Here is a 20,477-nt window from a genome sequence, read left to right as displayed (position 1 = left end):
AGCCAGAATAGTGTACATTTATATTTTTTATTTAACTACTAACCGATATAAACTGATATATATGTATATTTATTATAGTGCACAGTGTAAATTATAACTACATAATGTTAGCTTGCTCTCATAATTTTAATTTTTTCTCTCAAAATCTTATTTATGCACAGAATATTTCTGGGTGTTCCACTGCTACTACTGGTATGTGGCTACGCCGTGTATGTATGTTGGGGTGTCTTATGTCATATTGCGAGATTCAGACTGCAAATTAGTCTTCACAATCATCGCGTGCCAGTTTTCAAAGCGGCTATATTGGATATATTATTTTTAAGATAGGAAAAGGATTGCCAACAATTGTTTCATGAATTGGATGTCTAAACCTCAAACCTTTTCGTTTTTTTTAATTGATCCAATATAGCCGCTTTCAAAACTGGCAAGCGACGATTGTGAACACACTGATATCCAGTTTGAATCTCGTAAGTCACATAAGACACCCCAACATATATGCACGGCGTGGCCACATACAAGTAGCACCAGTGGAACACCCAGAAACCATTTGTGTAAATAAGATTTTGAGTAAAAAAATGCTTAAAATTATGAGAACAAGCTAACATTATGTAGTTACAATTTACACTGTTTATTATTATAATTATTAATTTTTATTTTTATTTATTTATTTATTTTTGTCTGAGTCTGTGGGCCGCAATGGTTTCTCGTCATGAAAACAGAGTGAGGCAAAGGCGTCTAAGCAGGTAAAATTGGACAGAAGAATATTATGTTTTCTTCCAGCTGCTGTGTCACAGTCTGGCCGCCTTGTTTTCGACCCACTATTTGTTCCCAGCAAGTAGCCATTATATATAGAGAGTGACGCCAAAGGCCGGAGCCCATAGGCCAACTCGGTTACTATTGCAGATATGAAAACAAGGTAAGATATGAAAGGACATTTTTAAATTCCAGCAACACTTTTGTCTTTGTACCAGTGTACCGCTCAATAAAAAAAATGCGTTACCATACATCATGTTGGGCTACACGAATGAAAGATTGTGTGGTTTAAAATTAGCTACACCGAGAAGAATTGAAAGGAGACACAATGAAGGATAAACATGCAAATGCAATATCTACGCCACGGTGTTGGGGGGGGGGGTTAGAGCAGATAGAAGGACGCGAAATTGGGTCTTGCACTATATTTTTCATTGTATCTTTCCGTTCCTTTTGGTCCAAATAATTTCAAACCACACTTTCTTTCAATCAGTGTTATTCAACAGTGGCAGCGTTGAACTTCTCGTTACTATTGGGCGGTATACTAATATAAATAAAAAACTTGCTACATTTTAAAAATTTCTTTCTATATCTTACCTTGGTTCCGTATCTGCAATAGTAACCAAGTTGGCTTATGGGCTTCGGGTTCTATCATGTACAGAAAATATTCTGTAAATATTTTGTCATGTACAGAAAATATTCCCTAAATATTTTGTCATGCACAGAAACTATTCTCTAAATATTTTCTGTGATATACAAAAAATATTCACTAAATATATTTTGGCATATGTAGGAAAATATTGTCTGTGTTACTGGTAAATAATTTTAAAATATTCCATGAGAAACATTTTAAAAACCATTCCGTTAACATTGTATAAAACGTTTCAAATACATTTTCAGTAATGTTTGGAAATCGTACAGGAATCATTTTCTGGAAAACTTCTCTAACGGCGTATAAAATATTTCTACAACTTTCTTGGGTATATTCAGAGAATGTTTTCAGTATTATGTGGAAAATGTATTCAACAACAAATGGAATATATTTCCTTAAGGGAAGTAGGATACGTTTTCTGAAGGAAAATGATGGCACGTTTTAGAAACGTTTTGAAAATATTTCATTGCTGTGTGGGCTGCTGCTTTGTTTATAATCCTAGCGAGCACAGCACTGGAATTTATGTACGCCGAAAGTTTTGATTGCGTAATGAACTACAACCACTTATTTTATATAGGTTAGGCATGCTACTGAACATATCAACAATGACATGAAATAATTATAAAATTGCATGAAAACTTACCGTAATCCAGCAAACGGAATCCACTGCTGGGCGGACGTCTGGTGGTTCACCTGATGCACTCTGGGTAGGAATGACTCCTGCCTCCTACCTTCCACAGTATGAACTAGACGTAAAATTCTGGTAATTTCAACATGAAAAATATCATATCTAAATTACGTAGTTCTGTTTTCTTCTGTTTTAATATTTGTTTTACTTTCAACAATGGCCTACTGTTGGAAAAAGGTTGGTTGAATTCAACTATTATTCCAACGTAAAATGATGTTGGGCCAACACTGGGGCTTGGTTGGTTGCTCGTAACGGCGTAAAGAACACTGGACCAACGTTGCTGTTGTCACCAAAAATCAATCCAACCATATTTTAACGTTGGCCCAGCCATTTTGGTTACATGGGCTATAACCATCCGACACCAATCGAATTTAAACACCGTTTGCGGCTTTTGCTTATGGGGGAAAATATAAATGAAATCCCTCTTTCAAATGAAGTTTCTATCGCGCAAGAACATGATGGAGATTTCTTGACGTCGAAATTATTAGAAGGAATTCTACCAGATATGACGCAACCCTTGGCAATGATTGAAGGCGAAACCGAAATCGTAAATATCTTTGTATCAGATGACAGAACATCTACCGAATTGCCGGCTATTGAACAACAGACAGATTGCTCAGTGGAAGGGTTTCGATTTCTTGCTGGATACATCGCTCATCTAGGAAGATTGATTGATTGAGTGATTTTTAGTTTAGCGTCCCTTTCAGCAGCGAGGCTATATGAGACGTGGACCTACTGATTAACGTGGAATCCGAACCACATGAGCTCCCGCCGGGAATCGAACCCGGGTCTCCCACGCCAAAGGCGTGTACGCTAACCGCTTAGCCACGGAGGAGCTCTCATCTAGGAAGAAAATACGACACATCAATGGGTACACTATGTAGAGATGTACTTCCTTCCATACCCGGTACAGCATCTCAAGGTTGGATGGAGTTTCTGTCGCGTTCCAGGAATGTATATCAAAAATGAAGGGTTTTGAACTTATTTTCAATGACATTAATGGTACCAGCGAAATGTCCGGTGAAAAAAAAAACATTGTAAAAAGACTAACCGCGAAAATAAGTGAAAAGTATCCTGATGTGAATGAACATTTAATTAAAATATATGTAAGAACTACGATGTTCATTCGCATAAAATACATGAATAATAGAATTAAAATTCTAAAATCAACAAATGCCCATAAAAGAAAATCTCGACTAGGCATGCCTCAGCCACAGTGAGGCCTACAACTAAGCAGAAAAAGGCACGTAGGTTTATTATTTAAAATTATTTATTATTGTTTATTTCCTGTGCAAACCTTGTCTTGTGTTGCTTGTGGCTGTACGCTTTGCTTGTCTTCTCTACACTTTCTCGCCTTCATAGCTGCTCCTGCAGTGACGTCATTTCTTCAGCCAATCAGCGTCCCTTTACCGATATAACCCAACTTTATACATTCTATTAACCTTGATTCACATTACGAAAGAAATACGCAACCGCAGAAGAAGAAGATTAGAAAAATAAAGTTACTTTTCTGAAAGTTCTCGTAAATAATTTCATTAAAACACTGGCAAACAATATAAGGGAAGTATAAGAACAGTGTTAAATTCCTATATAATTAGAATTCACAATGGCTGGTGAGGCGTCTGTTAAATTGGAATTGATGTGTAAAGAAGAAATTGTTTATGACTTACCTCAGGAAGATCCACTCGAAGGGAAAGGTTGGACATACGAACTGATGACTGACAACAAAGAGTTAATATTATCTAGAACGGAAGGAGACCAAACAATGGACAAGGGTACAGCTTTGGATGTGAAGGTGACCGTTGATATGCTTAAATCAGAATTTGCAGAATCAGATCCTGCATTAAAAAGTAATATAGAAACGCTAAGAAAAATAGTGGTTCAGGAGACTTGCGCGTCGTACTCTAATGACTCGCAACAATTAACCACAAAAAATTTAAATTCAGTTCGGCCAGAAAGGTAATGTTCAATTTTTCATAAACTAATTGGTTCAGATTGATATTACGGTTACATGGGTTTCGAAAATTGGTTAAAAGAAATGCTTCACAAGAAGTATTTAATGTGGGTGATATCTCGAAGTAAGTAAGGCCAAACATACACTACGAGATCGATCCTAAGAAATATCTTAGGATTTATCTTCGGAAAAATGTTATGACGTATCTGGTAGGAAATCCTACCCTTTTTGTGCCATACACGTAAAGAGTTTTCCTGTCTGACCGAATGACGTTTATCAACATTGTGAAATAGTTCTATTTAATAGAAGTACAAAGTTGAAGAATTACTATGCTAACCATACTGCACATGCCACTGTATTAATACCAGGCGCTATATTATTCAATTGGATACCTCTAAAAAAATGTCAGAATGGTGCTGCTACACTTTTGGCGCACCACATTTTAAAAGATTTACAAATAAAATTTAATACTTTGCATGAAAAGACATATTTATAAGGATTAAATTTCTGCAAACAACAGATTTAAATACAAAGTAATACAGCTGTATTTTATGTTTACAATTATAGGGTTGCTAGTGTAAAATCATTATAAATGTTTTAACGACGTATAAAATAGGTTAGAGACAATGTTTAGCAGAAAGGGTCCAGCTAATTTTTCTAAGAAATGTTACAATTTCGGTAGTTTCTATTTACATTAATTTAGTTTAGGCTGGTTCAGGTTAATTACTGTTATGTTATGTTAGATTGTATTAGTATATGGCTCCAGTTAATTTTCAAAAAGTAATAGAATTTCGCTTACTTCTATTAATATTACGTTAGTTTAAGTTAGTTAATTTCATTAGGTTAGATTTTGTTAGGTCTAAGTACTTGAATCTTCCATTTCTCCTGTAAATTTTGTATGTTTTGCCTACTTCTGAATCCCTTCTGCGAAACATTTACCTAAGTGAGTGCATATGAAAGATGAGCGGTGATACTATTTTCCACTTTATTTCTGTATAGTTTACAGAAGCTATAGTTTATGTTTACAAGTGGAGGGGTACTACCACGATACCATGACAATTACTATTCAAACTTGAATCATTGCCGAAACCCACTCGTTTTCAATATATTCACCGACGCACTTCTTCTTCCTTCGATTGCACCCCCTGACTGATGCTCGGGCCCGGCTTCGCCCTGCACTGACTCGGTTAGATATGAAAGATGACTCGGTTAGATATGATATCCCGCATTCTTACTTTCCGGAGGCCACCTAGCACAACTTGGTTTGCGTTTGTTGCACTATAGTTTTTCTATTATATATCCGGCCCCCGTATTTGTACCAAATCGTAAGGGAATTGTAGTTTATCATCTATTGCTTTTGGTGGCTCCCTTGAGGGACTTTATCTATGCTATGTGAATAATTTTAATGTCGGTCAACGCAAATTATTTAGGAAACAGTAAGGCGCGCTATATACTATAGGATGGGTCCTAGGAAATCTCTTACGATTTGTCCTAGAGTCAAAATCTCAACGTGTATGGCATCAGATAGCATGTCATTTCCTGTGTTCTGAACGATCCTATGAGATTTCTCTTGTTTAGAGCACACTCTATTTCGGAAAGAAAATTAGTAAGATTTCGATTTAAGCGACATCAGGTGAGAGAAAGTGAAAACATAACTGATGAAGTATCTTCTGATCGTGCAGGTTTACTTTAGGTGTACCACTCGAAATAATTGTTGAAAAATTATATTTTATCACTGTTTACTAAATGATTTGCGTTGGCAGACATGAAAATTATTCACATAGCATAGATAAAATTCCTCAAGTGGAGCATGGAAAGCAATTGTTGTTAAACTACAATTTTTCTGCGATTTGCGTACAAATACGGGGGCCGGATATATAGTATAAAAACTATAGTGCTAAAAACGCAAACCAAGTTGTAGTAGGTGGCCTCTGGAAAGTACGAATGCTATCTAACCCTAGTCAGAACAGGGCGAAGCCGGGGCCCGTGCGTCAGTGAAGGGGTGCGAGCGAAGGAAGCAGGCGCGTCAGTGAATGTAGTGAAAACGAGTGGGTTTCGGCAATGATACGAGTTTGAATAGCAATTGTCATGGTATCGTGGTAGTAGCGCTCCACTTGTAAACATAAACTATAAATTCTGTAAACTATACAGAAATAAACCAATGGTGGAAAATAGTATCACCGGTGATCTTTCATATGTACTCAGATAGGTAAATGTTTCGCCGAAGGTGTCCAGAAGTAGGCAAAAGATACAAAATTTATAGGAGAAATGGAAGATGGAAATATTTAGACCTAAAACAACCTAACCAAATCTAACCTAATGAAATTAACAAACTTAAACTAACCTAATATCAATAGAAGTAAGCAAAATTCTATTAGCTTTTGAAAATTAGCTGGAGCCATTTACTAATAAACTCTAACGTAACAACCGTAACTAAGCCGAACCAGCCTAAACTAAACTAATGTAAATAGAAACTACCGAAATTGTAACATTTCTTAGAAGAATTAGCTGGACCCTTTCTGCTAAACATTGTCTCTAACCTATTTTATCCGTCGTCGTTAAACATTTATAATGATTTTACACTAGTAACCCTACAATTGTAAACATAAAATGCAGCTGTATTACTTTGTATTTAATTATGTTGTTTGCAGAAATTTGAACCTTATAAATGTCTTTTCATGCAAAGTATTAAATTGTATTTGTAAATCTTCTAAATTTTATTTGTAAATGTGGTGCGCCAAAAGTATACCAGCACCCTTCTGACATTTTTTAAGAGGTATCCCATATAACAATATTGCGCCATTTATTAATATAAGTGGGATGTGCAGTATGGTTAGAATAGTAATTCTCCAACTTTGTACTTTTATTAAATAGAACTATTTCACAATGTTGATAAACGTCATTCGGTCAGACAGGAAAACTTTTCACGTGTATGGCTCAAAAAGTGTAGGGTTTCCTACAAGATATGTCATAACATTTTTCCTAAGATATTTCCTAGGATTGATTTCGTACTGTATAGCACGCCTTATAAACTATAATTTTTCAACAATTATTTCGAGTAGTACACCTAAAGTAAACCTGCACGAACAGAAGATACCTCATCAGTTGTGTTTTCACTTTCTCTCACCTGATGTCGCTTAAATCGAAATCTTACGAATTTTCTTTCCAAAACAGAGCGTGCTCTAAACAAGAGAAATCTCATAGGATATTTCAGAACACAGGAAATGACATGCGATCTGATGCCATACACGTTGAGATTTTGACTCTAGGACAAATCGTAAGAGATTTCTTAGGATCTATCCTACAGTATATAGCCCCTATATCCTACTGTATACAATATACAGCCTAAATCTACAATTTGGAAATGGCGTGGCACACATACAGTAGCTGTATACCAAATAATAACAAGAAATCGTTTTTTCTTTGTCAAGATATAAAGGAAGATATAAGTAAGTCTATTTTTTAAGATACAAACTACTACTCATACACATCTTATGTAGTTTATATTTCCATAAAAAACGATTCTTTTATTATTGATTACACATTACTCACTAATTGTTGCACATATTTAAAATATAGGTGCTCGACGATATTGTTTTATTTATATAGAAACTTTTGTAAAATATGAAATCGCGAGAATGATATTCATCCTAAAATTTTCCAAATTAAACGTGGAATGTATTATGTTGGAACAAAAACTATGAACGTTTGTAATTTTAATCAGGATTTAGCTCATTTGGGTCTAGCCTCATTACTCCGGAGGGTTTAGAACGACATTAGCAAAATACAAAATAAAGAATATTTTCACCAGCAATGGATGTTCATTAATTGTAGGAGTCCATACACAAATCCATTTCATACCTGCACTAATTTCTTTCAATAAAAAGTCGACTTTTTATATTCTAAGAAATCATTTCTAGGGTATGGACCTCCATTTCTCAATATAGGATCACTTTAGGGGCTTAGTAAACGTACATGATATATGAATTATTGTACAAACAACTATAACGAGCATGCGCTAGATGGACAGTAAATAGAAGATTGCTATGAAGATTAGGGCATTACGCAGAATGTTGGTAAACGAGGATAGCGGAAAATACTGTATTTAGGATAAATTTACATGTCTTGCGTGTTGAGTGTGTACTTGAACGTTCCTAAGTTTTTTATAGGTAACATTCTGAAATGCTTTCTTTGCTTGCGTATTTGTGTTCCGAAGTACCACAATACATTAGGGACGTAATTTCTTAATTATGTGGATTCTTTCATTCCCAAACATTTTTCTAGTCCTGTGTCATGATTTGACACATTGAATTTTGATACTCCATTTCGTTTACAGTGGTTACTAGATACCGTAACACGTAGTTAATCTGCACATCGGTCGTTAGTTTGCACGAAATATGAAAAGTGTTTCATGGTCCTCTGTCGGTACAACCATGAACTGTGAACAGGAAGTTTCAATTACGCTGTAAGATAGAACATGTAACTGTATTTTGGCTATAATGTTCGGGGTTAGCATCAGTTCTAATTACCAGGAGGGTTTGTTGCAGTAGTATGCAAATCAGTTACTGTAAAAACAGCCTAAATTTAAAAGAATTTCTGTCAAAGTTAAGTTAGTTTCGTAGAATACTAGTGCGTATAATTCGACTTTGATGCAATTGTTGAAATTGAAATGCGAAACGTTTCATACGTGGGGTTCCTTTCAACAACATCCAAAAAAGTATGTTGAACATACGTTTCTGTGCAATGTTTTCATTTAGTATTTAAACATTTTACACTCTACACAAAACTGCATTCATTTTATTAACATTGATATTATAATGATGGTATCGGTATCAGTACTTACTTTGAATTATCGATATTTGTCAAGGAAATTATGTACTTTCTGGTACCAACTCTGAAACCTAATTCTAATAGTTTAAAATATGTCCCACAAAAGTGCCAGCTGACGAACAGAAAAAATCAGATTTGTAAACTGATTTGATTTGGTTATTCCTTTTGTCCAAGAATATGATCCGAACACTAATCAGTTCAAGATTTACGGGGTTTGTAACTTTCAGGCTGAAACCCAGCAAAAATTGCATGATTTTTTTTTAACGGCAAGTCTGCAATTAGACTCAAACAGTGACTTTAATCGGTTCTTACAGGTTTAGTCACTTCCTGGAACTGTTTCTGCGTGAGTCACTTGTTGAAATTGTTCGTGCCTTTGGTGTGACGTCTTAGTACAGAGATTGGTGGTAGTTCATATTTTTTCCACTGTGTCTCTGTACACTCATATGGCAGTTTGTTACTGTGACTTCACAAGTTCTGTCTGCTTGTATGTGTGTGCTGTTGCTGGTGGAATGCGGTGAGCGTGTTATTGAATTTTTGTTTCAGAGAATTTGAACTTTTCGTTTTTAAATAAGTTTGTATTTGATCCGGATACTAACTCATATCGCTTTTCAGCACTGTGGTTTAATTGAGTTAGAGAAAGCCTGTGATGGTTGTGGTCGAACGCTGAAGATATTCCCGACGTATGGTAAAAGTGGACGTTTATTGGTTAGTCTTGTTTGGTATAATAACAAGTTTGCTCGCTTTAATAAATCGACGTCTGTGCAGAAACGAACATTTTTCAGTAATGTGTAGTTGAGTATTGCGCATGCGTTCCTGCCATTTTACTTTTTCCGGAATCAGAAGCTATGAGTTCATTACTCATGAGTGTTCTGGTATGGCGATACGGCGAGTGCTTTCGTTTTTTAATTGATATTATTTTATTCTTGATTTGCTTTGCATTTGAGTATTTGGCAAAGTATTTATTTTGCTGCTGGTTGCTCCATTATCTTGGGGAAATGAAATTTATTTTTCCTTGTCATGCTTCATTGATTTATAATTAGTGATGAGTGTTTTTTTTTTTTTTTAATTTTTGTCCTTCTTACGTTAGCTTTATAGTAGTGGTTTGACTAAATATTTTTTTGGATGTTTTTATGGTACTTGAGTAGGATATGGGTGGGGTGGTAGTCCCCATATAGATATCAATATTGATAGTCACCACTTCACCTGGATTGATTAAGAATGGTGTTTAGTAACATTTTGGCCCTTGTCTTTAGAGTATAATTCTTAACATTGTACATTATTTTGACTCGGACAGTAACTATAACCGATTCAACTGATCAGGTTCCGGGAGCAAACTGGAGCATTTTGGGAATCATTCCTAAATTGCTTCCGACACCGGATCAGATAAATCGTTGCAGTCACTGTTTGAGTCAAAGTAAAGGTTTGCCTAAAAATCTATTGCTAGTGATTCCTACGTGTATAAGCTGCAAGCCCAGTCCCCAAAATATCTAGTGATTTTTTTTTAAATAATTTTTAAATGAAGCGCCTCATACTACTTTTCTGGATCTGCCACTGTTCATTATTTGTTTTCTAACAAGCAATCCGTTGCAGCATCTACCTAAATAGGAAATTTACCTAAATTTAAAACACAGGAAGCTCCAGTGGTAATAATTTCCTATCTAAGCGGTATTTTGCACTGGTGCAGATTAACCCCTAGTAAAGGCTTAAACGCCTTCTCTCAGTTTTACTTTTTTATGACTTTAGAACGTTTCACATTTCAATTTCAACTACTGCATCAAAGTCCCATTATACAGGGTAGTATTCTACGGAACTAATTAAACTTCGAGGGAAATTCTATAGATGATATCTGTTAAATTTTATCATCCTTTACAGTGACTTAGTAGCCTTTAGCTCTACTAGAACAAATTTTCTCGGTAATTTGAACTGAATTAACCGCAAACATTATAGCCGAAATACAGTTACATGTTCTATCTTACGGCGGCAATTGAAACTTCCTCTCTACTGTTCATGGTTTTACCGACAGGGTACTGTGAATCTCTTTTCAAATTTTGTGCAAAGTAACCCCGTCTTATGTTACTTCAAAGTAGTTTTATGCAAGATATCATAGTTTTGATTAAACGGTAGGTTATATATCATTATTTGGTTTACTTTAACTTGGGAAAAGGAAGTGTTAAAGATGTTATTAACTAACTCTTTATCTTTCGCTGTCATCACGTTAAGAGGATGAAGCTCGATTCGTATACTAATTTATAAGAGCTAGTTAATATACACTTATAACTAACATTATGGAGTAGGGTACTATAGACATGAAAGACCCCAAAATATTAGGAAGAGTAGAGATGAGAAAATGATCAAATAGGGCCGCTATGACTATCGAATCCATAGTCTTCTAGCGCAGTAGATGTTTCTCATTGGTATTTATTTAGTTTAATTTTTATAATAATAGTTATTATAATTATGATAAAGAATTAAAAATGTACCGGAAAAGACATTAAAATCGCAAGATTGTTGCTCCTCTTATTTATTCTTATCAGTTTCTTTTTCAAAATTTTTTGTATGCACAATTTTTGCCTGAAGCTAGTGCTATTTCGCCTGGCGCATGTATAATACAAGTTTGTACATTACTATAATATGAATTTTTACCTAATACTACGGAAAAAATTCGTAATGTGTATCATTTGTTTAACATAACATAAAAAAGATATAGCAAAAAATATATATTAATAATCATAACCTATTGAGTAATCGTGGACAATACATAATGATTTCGTTATGTATAAAAATATTTATAATAATCTTTAAAACATTCAATACTCGAAATCGAAAATGACATCAATAATCATTACATTTTGGAAACACGTCTCAAATAAATAAAAAAGTAAGAAATTGTTTGATTCATATCTAGGCCCATTCTTTCTGTAAGGCCCTCGAAAATTTTAGTCATTTCACTTGTCTTTTAAATGTTGTGATTTCAAATTATAACCCCTATGTTGAAAAGCAGACCGGACGCCATTAATAGTTCCAAATTCTAAACATGTTACAAATGAAATGATTGGGTATAATTGTTTACCTCTTACCTAGGACATTATTGTCCGTTCCTAGATTGTAGAAAATGATAACTAATTGTTTCACTCATCGGGTACCGATAACGTGAATTGAATTGAAACACCTCCACCTTAGTTCCTCAGAGCGCGTAAATGAGAGGTCAAAATTTAGAGTAGGAAAAAATAGAAGAAATTGATGACTTTAGTTTCTCTTATCTACGGACATAATTGTATGTTTTATAGTGTATCATGTAGCAACAAATGTGTTTCCCTCAGTTATTACGGATAAGACAATTTCAAATTATATCCTTTGGGTTGAGAAGCGGAAAAACTATTATTATGAACCACAAGTTTGATAATATTTAAACAATATGGATTTGAAATATTTTCCCGACTTGTTTCGGATTTGTACCTTTTTATTTGCAGCTATTCTACAACCAACTTTACGGAATAAATAATTTATTTATTTTCATTTTTAGTAGTTAACTGTAACAAATTAGGAGTTTGTGCTTAATACAATTTAGAAATTTCTAAGAATATCTTTAGCTGGAAACTACAAAGAAAGTTGTATTCTTTGTACTGTATTGTATTGTATGGTTGAAAGTTGTATTTTTATTTACAGCAATTGGAGGCTTAATTATGCAGTTGTGCTTTGAAAGTTCTCCAGAAAGAACTGTCCAATAAATATCGTTGTAAAGCATATTTACAAAGCTAGTCCCGAGAAATATGATTGTATTTTTGAAAATTTACTACTCAGACCAGATGTGATTTATGCTTTGGAAGCCCGAATCCGGCCAGCGGGCTAATAATTTTATATATTAAGAAGAAGGTGTTCTAGTTTTTATTACTTTTACTTTAATGTTACTTAATTATGCACCAAGCCAGACGGTAATGACAGCAATGAATGAACGGTAGAGTGAAAAAAGTGGGAGGAAACGTCACAATACCGCGAAAACCCAGGTACACGTTTTTGTTCTTCAACTACAAAACCCGCTTGACGGAAGCTAAACAAACTAGCAGAGCTTTACCACTCAGCCAACGTGTCTCCAGTAAAAATAAAATAGTACCACTTTACAGCTCTCCTACAATACGTATGTTATACTGATATTAATTTATTTTGCAATTCAGAATTTAACTAAAATATGATATATATAAGAACATGCTACTCGAAACTATAGGCACAATAGATTTTGTCTCTTTTTTCCCTCTAACTTCTGCGCTGATGACGGGTAATTAATTAATGTAACTGATTGTAAAATTCATTTTTAGCACTTTTACGTCGGGAATCGAACTCGGGACCACGTGCACCAATGGCACGCGCTAGCAATTCGAACAACGGCGAAGGCTTTATTCAAATGCACAAACTGTCCTATGACAAGACTAGTGATGGGCAAATACCCGGGAAGATATTTTTCGGGAAGATTCCCAAAAATGAGAATTTTTTGGGAATTAATGAACAATCACAAATAAAATGCATTCTATTTCTATATATCAGTTCAAAGTTAAAATCGTTTTTATATCACAGTATATTATTACAGTTGTCCCAAGAGGAGTCTTTAAAATGTATATTCTGAAAGATGTTATGTTATTTTATTAAATTTAGAGAGAACGCATAAATGGATATTTATTTACAATATGTTCTACGAAAGAAAATGTGTTTCAAAAATGGTATAGTAAGTCCACGTACTTTTAAACCACTAAAAAGTTTAAATTTACATGTAAATGGATTTTCTATACTTGACTCTACTACTGATATAAACATATTAAATTTTACATGTTATAAACAAATTAGGTTGGGTAACTGCCAGAAAACACATGTCCCACAATTTTCTCAACATTTAGGCATAAATATGTATGTTCACAATATTTGCAAGAAAAATTCTTATCTTTATAATTTTTCATGTAATATTGCCACACGACATTTCTCTCTGCCCATTTCTCGAAATGTCATGCTTTAATTCACATGTAAGTGAAGTCCTAATACCTCTTCAAAAATTCAAGCCAGAGACAGGAGACATACCGACGTCTATTACTAACATTGTTTCAGGGTTTATTAATAGTGCTATATCTCTATTTCTACGTAATTCTACATTATTTTACAAAATGTTTCCTTTTCATCATTTGTAAATTAGTACTTTGCTATTTTGACTATTGTTTATCTTTGGTGGATCATCATATGCGCCTACTTTTCGCGATATTCTATTCTGATACGGTTGTTTTATGGCTTCATATGTTAAATTACGTTACCAACATTAAATTCAGACGGCATTGCCGAGCGAGCTTTAGCGAGTGAAGTCGGGATAGAGCCCCGCAGGGCTCTTTGTTTTCTATCTTGGTTACCAGCAATTCATTTCCTTTTCTGACATAAATCATTTCCTCTTACACTTACGGTTTGTGCAAATTCCCTACCGCCCTAAAAAATTGTGTTCGATACTTTCTTGACTACTTCAACATCACTATCAACTCTTTTGTTCCGTAAATTGTCCTACGTTTTGCTAGTTTTTGGCCCCTATACTAAACAATTACCCTACTTTTTAGTTCAAATGGAAATGGATCTTAAGAAAATCATATTATTAGTTATATAATGTACAGTCAAATAATTTTAGATTTTTTAACTAGCTAATTCTTTAAAAACTAGAAGTAAGTCATAATATATTAAAATAAAGTAATTAGTCATACTGTTCTTATAATTTGGAAGATAAAGTAAAGAAATGGAAATAAATACCTTCCCGGGATTTTATAGGCCAGGAAGATAACCCTGGGATATTCAGGGTCTCAAATGAGAAAGTAAGAAATTGTCTGATTCATATCTAGGCCCATGCTTTCTGTAAGGCCCTCGAAAATTTTAGTCATTTCACTTGTCTTTTAAATGGTGTGATTTCAAATTATAACCCCTATGGTGAAAAGCAAAACGCACGCCATTAATAGATCCAAATTCTAAACATGTTACAAATAAAACGATTGGGTATAATTGTATAGCTCTTACCTAGAATATTATTATCCCTTCCTAGATTGTAGAAAATGATAACTAATTATTTCACTCATCGGGTAGCGATAATGTGATTTGAAGTGAAAGAACTCCAACTTAGTCCCTCAGAGCGCGTAAATGGGAGGTCAAAATTTATAGAGGTATAAAAATAGAAGAAATGGGTGATTTTATTTTCTGTTATCTACAGACATAATTGTATGTTTTATATTGTATCATATAGCAACAAATGTGTTTCCCTCAGTTATTACGCATAAGACAATTTCAAATTATATCCTTTGTGTTGAGAAGCGGAAAAAGTATTATTACCAACCACAAGTTTGATAATATTTCAAGAAAAAAAATTGGAAATATTTTCCTGACTTCGGATTTCCTTGTTTCAGATTTGTACCTTTTATTTTTCAGCTATTCGATAACCAACTTTACGGAATAAATAATTTATTTATTTTCATTTTCATTTTTAGTAGTTAACTGTAACAAATTAGGAGTATGATTTCTACAATTTAGAAATTTGTTGGAATATCTTTAGCTGGAAACTACAAAGAAATTTTCAACTCGTTCTATTTCAAGCGCTTTCCAATTCGATTTTTTTTTTTTTTTTTTTTTTTGTGGTGCTCTGAGCCTATCATAGAGGTATATATTTGACATACTGCTACTCCTAGTATAAGAGGCAAGTAACTCGTCATATTTTTTTCAAATGAAGAAGGGAGTATTAATGTCCGTACTTACAAACAATGAAAAAAATTTTGATCGTAGCATTAAACTTGTTTCAGACTTGATCAGAACGGCTCCTACTCTGCAGATGGTATAATTTGAGACCGTTTCATTTCTTTTAGGCGAGTGAAATGAATTGAGATCTTATTCGAGAATATAGACGAATGTAAGAATAACCCAGGAACGAACTTTGAAAAATTTCCCAACCATTCTATTTGAAACATATTGCGAAATTTATCAGCTATTGCCAGTTATTTTGATTCTAATTGCAGAGAATGTAATTTAAGATCAAGATATTTCTTAATATTTGATTGGAATAAGTTTTGTTACTCTGCTTTTAGATTTTAGGCAAGTGAGAATGGCCCTACGTACAAGTCCTGCAGGATTTTGTATTTTTTATTTAAGAAAAGCTTTGGAATAGAAGATTAAGAATAGATTTATCATTACAAAATAGCTATGCAAAGTATGTTTTTTGACAAAATAGAATCTTAGTACCTTTAAAAATGTGGCCAACGTCGGCTTCTTGTTTTTAGTTTTCCTCTAAAGGGAAGTGGTCATTATGACTGCTAATCGATTTCTGAGTAACGTTAGTTTCAGTTTTTGTTAAGGGGCAGCAGCATTTTATCAGATAATGTTCTCGCAGTACTTTTGAGAACTGTATTTTATAATGGACTTTTCGTTCTTATATATAGAACTCCTGTAGCCTGACATCATCATTATTATTTAAATTCATTTCAGAACGATGTTAAGTCAAATTTCGTTTTGGATTAATGAGATGTACTCATAAAATGCCAGCGAAGCGTTATTTATTTATTTATTTATAAATTAGCCCTGTACAGTCCAGATTAGGAATATAATTGTAAATACGAAATTATTAAGTACATCCCGCCTTTCGAACAAAATATTTTAGTAGCATAGAAAACTATACTGTCTAAGCTGAATTTCATTCTGGATTGCAGGTTTACATTAGGAAAGCACGATCATGGCTATGAATCCAAGGTTTTATGAGAGAAATATATAAACTGCTTTAAGAAAAACTATTATTATATTTCTTACACGGGGGAATATATTCCATGATCCAATCGAAAGTGCAGGAACGTGAGAGTACAAGGAACCAAGACTGCCGAGAAGGTTATGATCTATATATATCATTTTTTTTATGTATTTTGTGTTTCCACGTATATTTCCCTTTTTTTTAATTTGAACCTTTTCTCAATTTTTAAAAGTTTTTTTTCACACTATTTTCGATTGAATTCCACCAAGATATGAGTTTTCTACCATTTTGTCAGTACTTGCGTGTATTGATAGCTTTTATCATACTTCATACTGCTTTTTTGGACAGTTCCATATTTTTTCACTTAAAGATGTAAACGCTGAGCTATTCCATATAAAATCAGGCAGTTTACGAGTGAAGCTTCAAAATTTAGAGTTAAATTTTACATTTCAAGTAGTATTACCAGTTGGCGAAAAAAAGTGGAAGGCTGAGATTTTTTCGAAGTCACTTTTGAAATTAAAGATACTGATAATTTACCAGCAAAATATTCCGTGCTTGACATTTGTTTGATGAGCACTTGCAGAGAGCTCAAAGCTCATAGGATACTAGCAAGTAGCAACATAGCACTTGCAACATAGATATTTTCTATTTTGTATGCAAGTAGTATGAGAATCGTCAAAGTAATTTAAATGATATTTTTATAACTTGTTTATGGTAATGAACAATTTGTTAATCAACTAATTTATAGTTTAACTGAGTGTGACGTGAGAAGTCACGAAATATCAAAACTGTATGCAAGGTGGCAATAATATCATGATAGGACAGCACATGATTTGGGTACTACTTTCGTAGTGTCATCATTAGCTCAGCTGCGGAACTATTTCCAAACAAGCAAACGGAGTGAAATGAATTGTATATACTCAGTCAGAAATGTCCAGTATATGCTGTATTCGCATCAATAGTAATTGTATTTAAGCGCAGAACTAAATTTTAACAAACTTGAAACCAGAAACTTAATGAAACGACATAATGATCTTACCTTCCTCCAGACACTATTATGTTTGGACCTTGAATTTACCATGAAACCATTGCCTCCAAGAGTCTTAGAAACACACAAATCTTGAGAGATAAGGTTGGTAGCTACTCTTTACATTTCTTATACGGTACAGCTTCTATACACTATTCATACAGTATACGGTACAGCTTCTACACCATATTCATCTTACCTTCTTCTTTCAAAAGAAAAAAAAAACGCAGCGAAATGATGGCTATTTCACAATAAGTTACTAGGTTTGGAAACACAGCTGCTCGAAACACAGGTACCATAGTGAGTCATCAAAATTGGCAGAAGGCAATTTTATATACACATCCAGGATAACAATGCTACCAACTTGAAATGTGCAAAATATAGCTACAGAACCAAATATTTAAACATGTACACATTTTAGCATGAATTTCAAATTGAAAAATTGAATATAATATAATTCAAAGATAGAGTAGTCACATAGATTGATTATTTTATATCTGTGGAATCAAACTTCAGAAAAACGATCATGTGGCATTTCATTATATGTGACCCAGAAGCCGTTGATTGTAGGGAGCGTAAACCCATGGCCGATAGGTTACTTCGGCGTTTGGTCTACCATGCAGTAACATGTTAGTCATATTTGATGTTTAATCTTCTAGTATAAAAATTAGGGTCCATGATCTGTAAACATTTCCATCGTTTCTTTGTGTAATTGTCTTTTACCTTTCTTAATTTTAATAGTCGGAATGTATTATTTCAATTTTTCCTTTTATGGTTAATTTTCACCATGTTCTGCATTTTCTTTTGATGATTGTTTTTAGCTACATTACTAATCGGAATTTTTAGAATTAATTCTTAAATGTTCACCTATTTCTTTTTAATCCAATTTTTTTTTATTACTTGTCCTAGTCAGCTAACCATTAACATTTAAGGAGGCTGGCGTTCTAAGAAATAGTAGCTCCTTAATCCAGGTGAATTGTTTCAGTGTATGTCTTATAGCTGGACAGCGACCATGACACGCAAGGATATTTCTCCAATTGGAGCAAGAAAGAATTAATATTTCGGCATCACGTAGAGAAGCACTAGATAGATAGGATAAATTACATTCACGTTGAGTTCTAAGAGATGAAAATTAATGCAAACAAAATGAATATAATAATGTGCATCATGTTGAGACAGAGAAAGATGAACAAAACAACAACATTTTAACTCTTAAGCATACACAGTCTCGATTTCTCTCCTGTCCCAGCTTTCTGTTTGGGTTTTTCTCTTTCCTTACGGAATAAATCGGTTTTAGAATCAATAGCGAACATAATTTACAATGCTTAATTCATTGAAAAACAAACTGTAGGCGAATGGAACGGAGAATATTTAGAATGAGTCTCACAAGCTGTCCAAATAGAGGAACAATCTAAGGCGTATGTTCAAAACAGCCATATAACTGCACACTGCCATATAGTTGCCCACGGTTCCATTTCAATTTTTAATTTTATTTACGGTTTTTAGATGTCTATGGCTAAACATGTGGCTTCAGAAAGAAAACCTTGGATCTGTAGATCAAGATCAGGCAAATGTTAATCCACAATCTTCAGAACTTACTGTTGCGTCTACATATATGTAGGATTAATCGAGGTCTTGCATTGAGAAAAGCTAATCTATCCGATAGAAGCACTTCAAATTTGGTATTGGCGCACAATGTTGCGTATAACATGGGCCGAAAAAAAATAAATGAGCAAGGACTAAGGGACGCTAATGAAGGACAACAGATCATGAAAATAATAGTAAAAAAAAAAGAAAAAGCATGCTTTTCTACCTTATTCGGCACTCCGATTTTATCACCATGCTGATAGCGGGAAATGCAATAGTAATTCCAAGAGAACGAAGACCAAGGATATAGTATGTAGACAGTTACGAAGAAGAGACGTTATCAAATTTTAAAACTGATCTTCCATGGTAGAAAAAACAATTCATAATTTCCATGTTGCCCACCTACCTATGGTTGGGGGGAACAGGAAGGAACCGATGATTTGAAGAGTGATCTCCCAAATTTACGATATTCACACTACTTGCTTAAGGATGATTAGAAAGTTGATTTCATAAATCTACGAAGCCAGTTCTACCTCTACAAGGAGGTGTCTTCACCAATAATCCATGCGGGAACGACATTTCGTAGCTTTGTTAGGTAATGTTCGTGCAGTGTAAATAAAACTACGAAAATAATATGCGCAAGCTCTCGCAGGAATACATCGGAACTATGTCGTATTATTTTTTAAAATAACACGCGTTCAAATATCGCGTGGTACAAGCTATATTTTACTCTCAAAACATATTGTTTTGTTATTAATAATTTTTTTTCTGCATTTCTTGTAGATATCTTATTTTTTTTTTTACCGGTGGTTAGTGGAGGCTAGTTTTGGTCAAATATCTTTACACTTCTATTTCTTCCTTTTGACTCCATGGGTTATTCCTGTGGCCGTGAAATCGTGCTTTTTGTCGTTGTTAGAATCTTGTAAATATAATCGTAACGTTCATATTGATTTTCACCTTTTTCCCAAACATTTTCACATCCCTCTCTCTCTCTCTCTCTCTCTGTCAGTTGTTTATTCCGTTTATCCCAGCTTTGCTACGGCAAATCACGATTTCTTACGTACCTACGTTTTGTCATAAACCGAAGCTGGGGAGAACGGTAGACAAAGCGTAGATATCGTAAAAATGGAAAAGTGAGCAAATGATCAAATTAAGCTCAGATATTAAAAAACTAAAATTATCTTGCGGCGCATATCACAAAACCTGGTTAAACTGTACAGAAAATCTAATAATACTGAATGTAATTCATAA

At 34.0% G+C, this 20,477-nt stretch overlaps 1 protein-coding gene and 1 long non-coding RNA gene across 2 annotated transcripts in view; both read left to right on the top strand.

Annotated features, from left to right (window-relative positions):
• The first annotated feature begins 3,520 nt into the window (after positions 1-3,520).
• LOC145669640 (uncharacterized) overlaps positions 3,521-20,477 on the top strand; it is a 71,633-nt gene continuing 54,676 nt past the window's right edge. Inside the window, exon 1 of the long non-coding RNA XR_014128222.1 lies at positions 3,521-3,885. This is a non-coding gene — a long non-coding RNA (uncharacterized LOC145669640). The remainder of the gene's footprint in view (positions 3,886-20,477) is intronic.
• The window catches only part of LOC145669639 (uncharacterized), a 36,923-nt gene continuing 20,337 nt past the window's right edge, over positions 3,892-20,477 (top strand). The window contains exon 1 of the mRNA XM_081737880.1: positions 3,892-4,049. Within this exon, the coding sequence (XP_081594006.1) occupies positions 3,898-4,049 (152 nt within the window). The 5' untranslated portion in view covers positions 3,892-3,897. The remainder of the gene's footprint in view (positions 4,050-20,477) is intronic.

Source organism: Thermobia domestica, chromosome 14 (genome assembly GCF_964235325.1).
Source record: "Thermobia domestica chromosome 14, izTheDome1.hap1.1, whole genome shotgun sequence".
NCBI lineage: Eukaryota > Metazoa > Arthropoda > Insecta > Zygentoma > Lepismatidae > Thermobia > Thermobia domestica.
The sequence above is the reverse complement of the archived record's forward strand: the minus strand, read 5'-3'. Positions and strand labels throughout refer to the sequence as shown.